This window comes from Lithobates pipiens, unplaced genomic scaffold, assembly GCF_037356315.1.
Source record: "Lithobates pipiens isolate NorthernLeopardFrog02 unplaced genomic scaffold, aLitPip1_a1.2 Scaffold_10, whole genome shotgun sequence".
Taxonomy (NCBI): Eukaryota; Metazoa; Chordata; class Amphibia; order Anura; family Ranidae; genus Lithobates; species Lithobates pipiens.
The window spans coordinates 39,323,504-39,336,262 of NW_027507686.1; the positions used below are offsets into that span (position 1 = coordinate 39,323,504).

Below are 12,759 nucleotides of genomic sequence, written 5' to 3' on the forward strand. Positions count from 1 at the left end.
TTTGAAAATGACTTGCTAAGCTATTGCTAGACTTTGTCAGGCTTCACAAGTTTGTTGTACAATTGCAGTAGATCTGCATTGCGTGACTCCAGATCAACTTTCTTTGCATGCAGCATCTACAGTATTTTTACTGTAATATTATTAATAAAAGGACACTTACCTGTTCAGGGATCCAGTGCTGTCCTCACGGGGGAGGTTCTTTAGCAGTCTTGTGTCAATCACACCTAAAACTCCAAGTGCTTTTTTATACCATTACTATTTTTTCACATTGGCTTTTGGAATTTACAAATGCAGCAATTTAGATCTTAGCCCTTGTACACACGGTCGGAGATTCCGCCAACCAAATCCCTTGGAGTAATTCTGATGGATTAATTCCGGAAGGGATGTTGCATACACACGGTCGGACTAAGTTGTCGGAAAATCCGATTGTACATAACGTGATGACGTTATTTCGTTAGGACGGGACTACGTTCAGGCTAGTAGCCAATAACTTTGGTCTAGGAATTTGATCTGAGCATGCATGGTACCTTGTCTGTCGGAGTAGGCTACACATGATCGGAGTATGTCCGATAGGAGCATTTTGTCGGAAAATTTTACCGGCAAGTTGGAAAAATTGGTCCGTTGGATATTCCGACAGAAACAGTCGGATGCAGACCACACACAGTCGGAATATACGACAAAACGCTCCGATAGGAAACATTCCGAATCTCCGACCGTGTGTACAAGGGCTTAGATGAAGGTTTAGCACTGGGAAACACTTTGAAAGATAAATGGTACATTTTTATATACAGCTATATAGGCCATATATAAGACCAAAATGAAGAACAAATGAGAAGGAAAGAGGGCTAGGGGGAATTTGTTCTAAATCAGGGACAGTCCCTCGAAATCGGGGACAGTTGGGAGTTATGGGAAATTGAGTGAAACTGCACTTGCAAAAGTGCACAGTCAATTTTTCGTTAGTAATTCAACCTCTATATATACTTTTGGGAATACTGTCCTACATCAACAAATACAATATCATTGGTTTTCCTCTAAACAGGTGCCGGAAAGCGATGTCTTGCCATAAATATTACATGTCCTCAGAGATAAAACACCTACTACACCATTTCATTCACTAGTCTGTGTTATCTTATATTTGGCATTATATAATTTTTTTTCATTAATAGAAAGGAAAGATCCTGATGTAGCAAAACGTTCCCTACATGCAGACATGAATAAATGATGAAGCTAAATTTCCTTTCAAAAGTTGTTTGATAGATTCCATTAATATTCGGATTTTGCCATGCCTGCTGCTGGGAAACGACTCTCGAATGAATCTTTAATATGTAACACTTGAGCACCGGGCTGCTTAGTAATTTTCTTGTCTAATTACCCTGCGATCCTCCTCTTTAGGTATTCAATCGATCGGCACACTGACCTTGACAGATTTTTCAACATCCAAGAGGATGGTTACATCAAAACCACAAAGGCTTTGGACAGAGAGGAGAAAGAGTGGCACAACATCTCTGTGATAGCAAGCGAAGCCTGTAAGTATTCCCCAGATGGAGCAAATTCATTATGGAAGTCCCGTTTCAGAGAGCAATGGAGAGAGAACAGCTGCAGCGGGCAGCATTTCCTGCCTGCTCTGGCTGGGATGGAACTCCTCGTCAGAGATGAGTGAATTGATTAGCTTCAATTGATTTGCTAAAAAGTCTGACTTCTTTGGATAATGCAGAAAAATTAGTTTTCTTCATTGATATGAGCTGATCTCTATATAAACTTTGCTTTTATTTAAAGTTAAAAAGAATTCCAATCAATTATACAATTATAAAATGTGGTCCATTTAAAATGACAGATATTTTTAAAAATGCAAACCCTAACTGAATGACTTTGCATTTTCTTATTCCCCTTCCCACCCTACCTGGCATCCTTTTTAAAAGTTAAATGGATTGGCAATCATGTATAGAGATTTTCACCGTTTCTCTATGGAGCCGGTTTACGTATCTCCGCATCGGCTCCGGGGGGAATTTGCACAGGAGTCCTGTGCGTCTTTTGGTCCATTTCCGGTCCAAATTCAGCCAAATATTCTGTCTGAAACCGGACCTCAAAAAGGTGAAGGGGGACGCACCGGAACCCTGCTGTGAGCCGCATGCGAGGATAGTGTGAACCCCGCCTCACATAAAAGTATTGGTGCTTTGTGATTGGCTTCCAGTGCTGTCACATGGCAGCACAAAGGCTGTCAATCCTACAGCATTGAAGCGTCAGTGGTAAATCTGTCTTGGGACTACACAGGGTTGTTTGTCCTTGAAAACAGGATTTGGTTAGCAATAGCAGCCTATATTTCTCATTGCTTATTTTCTTGTAATGCTGATGCAACTTTACTGCTTCTTTTCTGGAATTAATACAAACAGATCAAGCGTGTTTCCAGCGATCTATTTTTAATAGGCAGAGAAAAAAAAATTCAAACTCAAAATTGGTTTTGCTTGCATAAACATAAAAATAAAAAAGGGTATTATAATTGCTTGGAAATAGATTTTCTGTATGACTTGACCTAACATGTAAGCTTTTCTTTATGAAAAAAGAGCTGAAAAAGGCAAAGGTGATACAACAAAACATTTCAAAAATGACTACAAATAATCATCTATTTTTTAAGCTGGTTATAGAATTCCACAACAACATGTTAGAGATGCAGTAGGTCAGTAGACTGCAGAGGCAGAGGCACGGAAATTGTAGACGTAGCCAAGTAGGGCTGGGGCAGAGGTCCATTTCCCACATGCCGCTTGTACAATTACTGTCTGCCACTTGGACATCTGTGAATCACAGCTACCCCCGTTCCAGGGTGCACATATTGCAGATCATCGTTCTAATGCCAGTAGGAGTCTGACTTTACAGTTAATGACTTATAGGCTCTAATATTTTCTACAGTCACTTTTGAATTACAGATTAACACTTTAGGAACCTTGTTGGAATTACTTAATAGCTTAAAGTGATTGTAAAGACTTGTTTTATTATCCTATAAAAATAACAAACATGTTATACTTACCTGTTCTGTTGCAGTGGATTTGCACAAAGCAGCCCCGATCCTCCTCTGCTTGGGTCCCCTTTCTGTGATCCTGGCTCCTCCCTCCTGTTGAGTGCCCCCCCCCCACAGCAAGCAGCTTGCTATGAGGGCACTTGGGCTGAGTCACAGCTCCCTGTGTCCATTCAGACACAGAGTCCCTGCCCGGCCCCATCTTCTCCCCCCCGATTGGCTAGCTGACTTTGATTGACATCAGCGGGAGACAATAGCACTGCTGCTGTGTCTCAGCAAATCAGAAAGGAGAATCTGGAATGGCTGAAACACTTGTGGACATCGTTGGACAGATAGGGACCTCAGGTAAGTGTTAGGGGGGCTGCTGCACACAGAAGGCTTTTTATCTTATTGCATACAATGCCCTAAGATAAAAAAAAAAAAAAAACCTTCTGTCTTTACAACCTCTTTAATCCAACTCTTCTATTAAACAAATATTCTAGCAAAAATATAACGTTCTCTCCTACCCAGATACCAGTAGAGTGAAAAAATAAATAAAAACATGGTCACTTCTCCTTTATCCTTTCATAGTCATCATTTCTATGGCTCCTGGAATATCCCCACAAAAGGGGATATCTGTCCCTAAAATAGATTTCTCGTCCTGTGCCTTTTTTTTATCAAACAAACATGATTACATTTATTTATTTAATTTTTTTAAATGCCAGCATCCCTATCTACCAATATACCATTAATGTACCTCTGTTGCAAAGACATCACAGACAGTGCGGGCTACAGTAAAAATGTATGCTTTTTTCACACTGTGAATATCGCTTATTCATAACCTCATACCATGGAGGTATACCAAAAAGGATTTCTTTTGATTGTGTATCTACAGATGAGCTGTGCTAGCACCTTCACCTAAACCTTGGTTGTGCTGTGGATGCATGGCTAATGTACTCACCTGGAGCGGCTTTCTCTTTAGAGCTGACTTTATTAACACACACCCTGCTCCTGTCCCCCTCCTCTAGGAGATTGATCCCGCCCACCTCTGCAGTTACATGCTTTTCCAATGCAGTCAATTTTACAGAGTACTGTTCTCACTAAGTACACAGCCACCAATTGTTTTGTACCTTACCTTCACCTTGCACAGATCATACATTTGAAAGAGTGTGCAGGAGCTGAGTGATTAAATAACAGCCTATGTGGAGCAGAGCTATACTATTGAAAATGGGGGGAAAGTGTTTTTGGAAGTCTGTAAGACTACCTATACACTATACCGTTTTTTTACTTGCTTTTTCACGTGGCAAAATATGTGTTTGCTTTCGCATTGGGGGTGCCATTAACAATTAATGGCACTGAAAAGCGCAACTAGTTCATTTTAGGTATATAAAGGTGGCAATCCATCAAACAATTGTACAATCTCTGAGCAATCTCCTTTAGATTTACCAAAACTATAAAATAGGAGGACACACCTATCTATACAATCACTCTTCCTTCAGTCACGCAGATCATTGCACTACATAGTTGTATGTTAGAGGATAACATTGTCTCCTAGATGGCCAACTTTATACATTATGCCTATGGGTAGGTATTACTCAATTTTGGTGGGTTAGCAACAGAGCAACTTGCCAAATATTGGGAAATGATATGCAATTTCCTTTTGACTAATGCTAATCTTTTTTTTTTTCAGCCCATAATGCTTTTTCAAGAAGAGTACCCGTATCGATAAAGGTCTTGGACAGAAATGACAATGCTCCAGAATTTCCTGAACCCTATGAGGCAGCTGTTTGTGAAAACGCACCAATGAACAAGGTAATGTTTAATTTATATTGTGGGATCAATTATTTTTTATGCAAATGGTTCATTTCTTAATGCTTATCCCCCACAGCTATTACCTTTTGTATCAATTGCCCCTTCCTTTTTAGATTGTAAGCTCTAACGAGCAGGGCCCACTGATTCCTCTTGTACCAAATTGTAATGTAACTGTAATGTCTGCTCTCATGTTGTAAATTGCTGAGTAAACTGTTGGCGCTATATAAAACCTGTATAATAATAATAATAATTGCTTTACGTTTTTATTATTACTTAGGTCAGCCTGACTATTTTCATTATAACTTAGTATGCGTTTAGCTACCGTCAATATTACTATTATAATTATTATACAGGATTTATATAGTGCCAACAGTTTATGTAGCACTTTATATTAAAGTCCAGGCTGGCAACCCAAAAGATCAAACAACCAAAGCTCTTTTCCCCCCTAGGATTTCTTTAGGTTTTGGTTGGTTTTTAACTTCTAAATTCTCTGTGGAAGTGAGAGTGTTGATTATTCTTTCTCTTTGGAAAAAACTGAAACAGGAACATGGCCTTCTTCTAATGCCACGTACTATCCGGCGGACAATCCGATGGACTTTGCAGCTGAGGTCTGTCGGACTTTCAACGGGCTTGGCCACACACGATCACTCCAAAAGTCCGATGGATTCGAACGTGATGACGTAAAATAAGGAAGTTCATAGCCAGTAGCCAATAGCTGCTATAGCGTCGGTTTTAGTCCGTCAGACTAGCACACAGACAAATGGATTGTCCGCTAAAAGCCGCATTCAGCGGAAAATTTTGAAGCAAGTCTTATTTCTAAGTCCGCCAGACTTTTGGGAAGAAAAAGTCTGCTGGAACCCACACATGATCGAATTGTCCCGTGGACTCCGGTCCGCCGGATAGTCCAATCATTTGTACGCAGCATTACACTCACTGGGTAGAAGAAAATCTTGCCGTATTGCTCTTGACAGCACTGTGAGGGGTTTGAGGTTGGGACAATGGCTCTTTGTCCATTATTCTTCATGATCAATCAACCATTCTGTGGCTAGGCTTGGAAATATTTGTTTAAAACCTTATCATTTGGTAAAAAAAAATATGTTTCTTATAGGAATGAAACTAAGTACACCATCCCAAGTTCTGCTATTAGGTGTAGTGGCTTCAAGCAGGACATTAGTAGTGGGGTACCGTGACATCATACGCCGAAGCGAACATTCTCAGTTTCGCCCATTGAGCTTCTTATATAGCAATGTGATTGACTTCTTTTTCTTTATGTAGAGAGTGTGGTTATAATATTTTTGATCTATTTATGGTAGTAACTTAGTTTATGTAGAGTTCTTTGTAGATTTTTTTTTTTTTATGTATTTAATTATTTGTGTTTTGCCGCTGGATGTTTTTTTTTTTTTTTACTTGACTTTTTTTGGGTAAAACAAAAAGTAAATCAATAAGATTAATGAGAGGTCATTTCTTGGCACAAGAGGACAAGCATGTTGAGGATAACTGAAATTAGTAATTTAAAACCCATTTCACACCTACCACCAACCAAAACCACAAAAAAACTTACATTTGCTTTACTTTTTTATTTTAAAATGCAGAATTTTTGCAGAAATCATACACTGTGTCCTGAAATTAGAGATGCCCCCCCCCCCCCCCCCCGTTTGGTTCACAGCAGAACTCCCGAACAGGGGAAAAAGTTCTGACCTGAACGGAAAACCTCATTGGAGTCCATGGAAGCAGAACATAAAAAATCAAAAGTGCCCATTTTGAAGGCTTATATGCAAGTAATTGGTCATAAAAGGGGTATGGAGGTCCGGGTACTGCCCTGAGGGACATGTATCAATGCAAATTTTGTTTTTAAAAAAATGATTGTTTTTAAAGGAGCAGTGATTTTAATGATGCTTAACCACTTGCTTACTGGGCACTTAAACCCCCCTCAGTCCCAGACCAATTTTCAGCTTTCAGCGCTGATGCACTTTGAGTGACAATTGCGCGGGCATACAACACTGTACCCAAATGAAATTTTTATCATTTTTTTCCCACAAATAGAGCTTTCTTTTGGTGGTATTTAGTTACAGCTCGGAGTTTTATTTTTTGCTAAACAAACAAAAAAAGATGCAAAAAAAAAAAAAAAAAAAATCATGTTTTAATAGTTTGTTATAAAATTTTGCAAACGGGTCATTTTTCTCCTTCATTGAAGTGCGCTGATTAGGCGGCACTGATAGGCTGCATTGGTGGGCACTGATGGGCTGCATTGGTGGGCACTGATGGGCTGCATTGGTGGGCACTGATGGGCTGCACTGGTGGGCACTGATAGGCATAGTTAAGGCGGCACTAATAGGCACAGATAAGGCGGCACCGATGGGCACAGATAAGGCGGCACTGATGGGCAAAGATGGGCACAGATAAGATGGCACGGATGGGTGGCACGGATAAGTGGCACGGATGGGTGGCACGGATGGGCACTGATAGGTACCACAGATAGATGGGACTGATGGGCACTGATAGGTGGCACTGATAGGTGGCTCTGATAGGTGGCACTGCTGGGCACTGATGGGCGGCACTGCTGGGCACTGATGGGCGGCACTGCTGGGCACTGATGGGCGGCACTGGGGTGCAGCACCTTTGAGGCAGATTGGGTGGCACTGTGGGTGGCACTGTGGGGTGGCACTGTGGGTGGCACTGTGGGTGGCACTGTGGGTGGCACTGTGGGCACTATGGGCACTGACAGGGGGCACTGACGGGGGGCACTTACTTTTTCTTTTATTTTACTTCAGGATGGCACTGCGGGAGGCAGGTGGGCACAGGCAGGTGGCAGGTGGTCCCTTGTATTGATGGCCGTGATCGGGACTGATGTCCCGATCACGGCCGCCGGTGATCGGCTTTTTTTTTCTCTCCTCGCGCTGTCAGCGCGAGGAGGAATAATAGCCGATTACCGGCTCCGTTCTATCACATGATCAGCTGTCATTGGCTGACAGCTGATCACGTGATAAGGGGCCGGGATCGACCCCTTACACGGATCGGTGATCAGGCGAGTCTCACGGACTCGCCGATCACAGAGCGCGCCGCGCGCGCCCCTCAGGGGGCGCGCAGGCCGCTCGTAACCAGGACGACGTCAATAGACGTAGTCCTGAAAATGTAGGTCCGCGCTAATGCCGTCATTTGGCAATAGCGCGGATCTGAAGTGGTTAAAGTGCAACAACATTTTTTCTTCTTAAATATTGACCAAAATTGATACGGCTACATATTTTTTGCAAAAATAAGCCAAATTAGTGTATATTATTTGGTCTTTGTGAAAGACCAAAGTTGTGAAAGAGTCCACAAGCTATGGTGCCAATCACTGAAAATTGATCACACCTGATGTACTGGTATCTCTTTTCTTGAAAAACTAACATGCCAGGAAAGTACAAATACCCCCCCCAAATGACCCCTTTTTGAAAATTAGACAGTCCAAGGTATTTAGTAAGAGTTATGATGAGTTTTTTTCAAGTTGTAATTTTTCCCACAATTCCTTGCAAAATGAAGATTGTTTTATTTATTTATTTATTTTTTCACAAAACTATCATATTGCTAGGATATTTCTCTCACGTGCCATATGGATACTTACACCCCAAAACACATTCTGCCACTTCTCCTGAGTATGGCGATACCACATGGGTAAGACTTTTACACAGCCTGGCCACACACAGAGGCCCAACATGCAGGGAGCGCCATCAGGTGTTCTAGGGACAAAAATTACACATATCATTTCCTGACAACATACCACAATTTTGAAAGCCCTGGAGCACCAGCACAATGGAAATGTCCACAAAATGACCCAATTTGGAAAGCAAACACCCCAAATGTATATTCTACAAGGCATGATGAGTCTTTTGAACATGTCATTTTTCCCACAAGTTTTTGGAAAATGTGGAAAGAAAATGGAAAACCCATTTTTCTACGCATTTTTTATGGCACAGACGGGTGCTGATGAGGATCCACAGATAGGGCGGCACTGATGAGCACTTACTGATGGGCACTAACGGCCACTTTAGTGGCACTTCTGAGGCACAGATGTGGCATTTCTGGGGCACAAATGGGTCCGGCTGGGCACTTGGTGTAGGAAAGAAAAAACTCATGCAGCCTCACGATGCAGCTTCTCCCTCCTTTTGCTCACATGATCGGTGTGTTAGCAGAGGAGAGAACCAGACATGATGCCAGTTTGTTGACAGTGATCACTCCATCATTGGATTGAGCGATCATGTGGTGAAAGGCCGCTGGGATTGGCCCTTTACCCTGATCCATGATGCACTGAGTCCTGAGAACCCAGCAAGCATGGACACTCCTGTGTGTGTGATTCTGGGAGGACATCATAGTACGCCCTCCCAGAGTTATCCAACCATGCTGTAGTCATCATTCGGTTATGGCACAGTTGTTAAGTGGTTAACAACCAGCTTTTGCTGTGCCCTGATTGGGTAAAGCTTTGCCCAATTGGGGCACAGAATGCACAGTGCAGCCCACTGTGCATTGCAGGGCGAATGCCCAATGAACACCCTGCAAATTCGGGTGTTCCCTAAATGGGGTGAACAGCCATTGTCCGTGCTCATGCTCAGGCAGAACAGTTTGCTCAGCTCTACCTGAAATATAGAGGAATGACCTCTTTTTTTGCTCATCATCAGGGGGTCCTTATGTGTAGACTTGCAATTAATATGCAGCAAGGACAATTAAGTTTGCTGTAATTCATGCAACTTGAAGTACATATAAAATATAATATGGCTTCTAACAGAAACAATGCATTAGACCAGGGGTCCTCAACCTTCCTTAAGAAAGGGCCAGTTTACTGTCCTTCAGACTTTAGGGGGGCCGGACTGTGCCCAGTGAGAGTAAACAATGCTTAATCATTCAAACTAGGGAGAGAAATAGTTAGTGTCTATGAGAGGAATAGTGCTCCATCGTTGATGTCAGTGGAAGGAATTATGCCTCAGGAACTGGATAAAGGAAAGCAAAGTGCTGCATCCGGCCCCATGGCCGCAGTTTGGAGACCATTGCAAAAGACCATAGGGAGAAGAACCATCTGAAACTGAAACAGAAGCAAAACCATTTAATTTTTCAAATCAGTCAGTCCTAAATCCCTTTGTGGGTGCGCTAATTTGGGTGCTCCAGTTTCTGAACATACAGGCTACGTGGTTTCCAGAACAAGAATTTTAAATTGGTGTTTTTAGATAAAAATGAAAGCTTCCTCAGCTGTTCTTCAGTTGATAAGTTACATTTCCTGATATTATTTTGCTGCTAAATTCTTCAGGAAATATATAACACCACTTTCCTTTGGGTTTAATTAGTATAAGTGTCGATTTGTGCTGTAATATCAAGTTGCAACGTGCCATAATTTTTTTTTGGAAGAAAGTAGCTGTGGCCCTCAGTAGACATAGTGCAGCCTACATTAGGCATAACGACTTAAAACTGAACTCTGGGGAGAAAAACACCTTTTTTCGATTTGCTATGTAAATATAAACCACCTCTATTGATGCCTACCTCATGTGTGGCTGCTGCTATGTTCACATATATTGAATATGTTATACTGATAACAACAATAATATTACATTGTAGCATTAATAATTTTTTTGCTTGCTCTTTCCTAGAATGTTTTAAAAATAACAGCAGTTGATAAAGATGACACGGCCAACGGAGCCCGATTTTCATTCAACTTTCCACCAGAACATACGCATACGAACTCAAATTTTACCTTAAGAGACCACAGAGGTTTGTATTAGCAAATGATAACTAATTAATGAGCTAATGTTTACAGCCAAGTATGTTGTCATCCCTACATGATTCTCATTCAAGTTCCAATAAGTAATAATAATGGACCATAATAATATGGAAACATGATATAGTGATTGTAAAGTTTTTCTATAAAAATAACAAACGTTATACTGACCTGCTCTGCTGCAGTGGATTTACACAGAGCAGCCCGAATCCTCCTCTTCTCGGGTGCCTCTTCTGGGCTATTGGCCCCTCTCTCTTGTTGAGTGCCCCTACAGCAAGCAGCTTGTTATGGGGGAACCCAAACTGAGCTGCAGCTCTGTGTGTCCATTCAGACACGGAGCTGCAGTTTGGCCCAGCTCCCTCTCTCCTGATTGAGAAACTGACTTTTGATTGACAGCAGCGGGAGCAAATGACGCCGCTGCTGTGTCTCAGCCAATCAGGAGGTGAGTCCCAGATAGCTGAGACACTCATGGACACCCTTGGACAGAGATTGGACTGTGGTAATTATTAGGGGGGCTGCTGCACACAGAAAGCTTTTTATCTTAATGCATAGAATGCATTAAGATTAAAAAAAAAAACCTTATGACTTTAGAACCACTTAAAGAGAAAGTAAAATTCCTCTGCTGACATTTATCTATAGGTGGTGTAAATATCTCCTAAACATGTCCTGTTTAGGAGATATTTACATTGCACTCAGCCAGTGACATCACTGGTGCATGCGCTCTGAAGGAACGGCCATGGGTGCCATTCCTTCCGAGCCCTGTGCCTTCAATGGCGGCTTCCGCATACATGTGCAGAAGTGACGTCATTGCAGCTCTGGCCACTCACAGCACCAGAGCCTGCAAATCCAGGAAGTTACTTGTCAGCCATCTCAGTGCTGTGTGGTGGTGCCACTTCAACAGCTTCATTCTGAGATATTTACAGTACCTATAGGTAAGCCTTATTATAGGCTTACCTATAGGTACAATATATGCATGGTACTTTACTTCCTCTTTAAATGCCCTGAATTCAATTTTTCATGAAATTGTTACTTACTGTTTCCATACAACGTCTTCAGCAGTCTCATGAACTTCTACTTTAGCCCCTCACTTCTGTTTGAATGCAGCATAGCACATTAGTTGTGGCAATGTACACTGCTCAATGCACACTACAAATAGCCCATAGTCCACCCTGGGAATGAGCAAGGGAGGGTGGCTGGACAGTGAAAGGAGAAACAGCTCAGAGTTCACCTGATTGTATGATGAAAATCAGCAGAACTTTACTACATTTACTGGTAAGGGAACAGTGAGTGCAACTGCACTTGCAGAGTGCAACATCTTTTTTCCTTTCAGTGGTGGCCACTGGGATTTATTATTTTTTTTGGGGGGTGGCAAACAGTGCCAACACAGTCGGTAGCACTTACCCCATCACCGCAGCTTTCCCTGCTTGGCGGTGGCCTCTCCTTCCCCTGCTCTCCACGGGTCGTCATGGTGGCGGCGGCGGCTTCTGTTTCCTCCCTCCTCCTTGGCGGCCAGTTGGGACTCTTCTCTTTTCGACCAATTAGTTCTCACATCTGCTTCTGGTTGGCCAGATTGAGGATCACTGTTTCAACAGCAAATATTAATTTGCTGTTGTAACACATTTGGGTGGGATCGGAGCACATTCTCTGCGACTCGAGCCCATCCTATTTTGAAGCCTATTAGAGACTATTAGGCTCTAATCAGGTGCTTTAAAAAAAACTCTGCCTGCTGTAATTCATGTGCCCCATTCGCTGAAAGTGGGAGTGGCCTCGGTGGCCATGGATAGATTCATGCTATGCAGGACTGTCTTTAAGGCAGGGCAAAAGGGGAAGCTGCCCTGGGCCCTGTCATTGTTGTGGGGCCCAAAGCCGCTGCCTCATACTTTCCAACTATCCCAGTTTAAATTCCCTTGTCCCTTGAAGTTTTAGTCCCTTGCTGTGTCCTGATATGCTGATCTGCTCTGCCCTATTGTGGTGTACATATGACTCCCCTGCAGACCCTGTGTCTACATGCAAATAATCAGCATTCATATGTAAATAGCTGCATCGGGCAGCATAGATATATAAATAAAGGCGGCATTCATATGTATATCATGCCCCCTGCAGCGAGGAGATGATGTACTAAAACCTCTAGCATCCAATCAGTGAGCAGTATTACTGTACAGTAATCTCTAGCAACCAATCAACAAGCATTAATAATGTGCTGTAACATCTAGCAACT

The 12,759-nt window shown here is 42.3% G+C and overlaps 1 protein-coding gene across 3 annotated transcripts in view; it reads left to right on the forward strand.

Annotated features, from left to right (window-relative positions):
* Positions 1 to 12,759, forward strand: part of CDH11 (cadherin 11) — a 218,055-nt gene that overhangs the window by 195,554 nt on the left and 9,742 nt on the right. For all 3 annotated transcript variants that reach the window (XM_077454348.1, XM_077454338.1, XM_077454359.1), the window contains 3 exons: positions 1,393 to 1,526; positions 4,680 to 4,801; positions 10,414 to 10,534. In XM_077454348.1, coding sequence (XP_077310474.1) covers positions 1,393 to 1,526; positions 4,680 to 4,801; positions 10,414 to 10,534 — 377 coding nt within the window. The remainder of the gene's footprint in view (positions 1 to 1,392; positions 1,527 to 4,679; positions 4,802 to 10,413; positions 10,535 to 12,759) is intronic.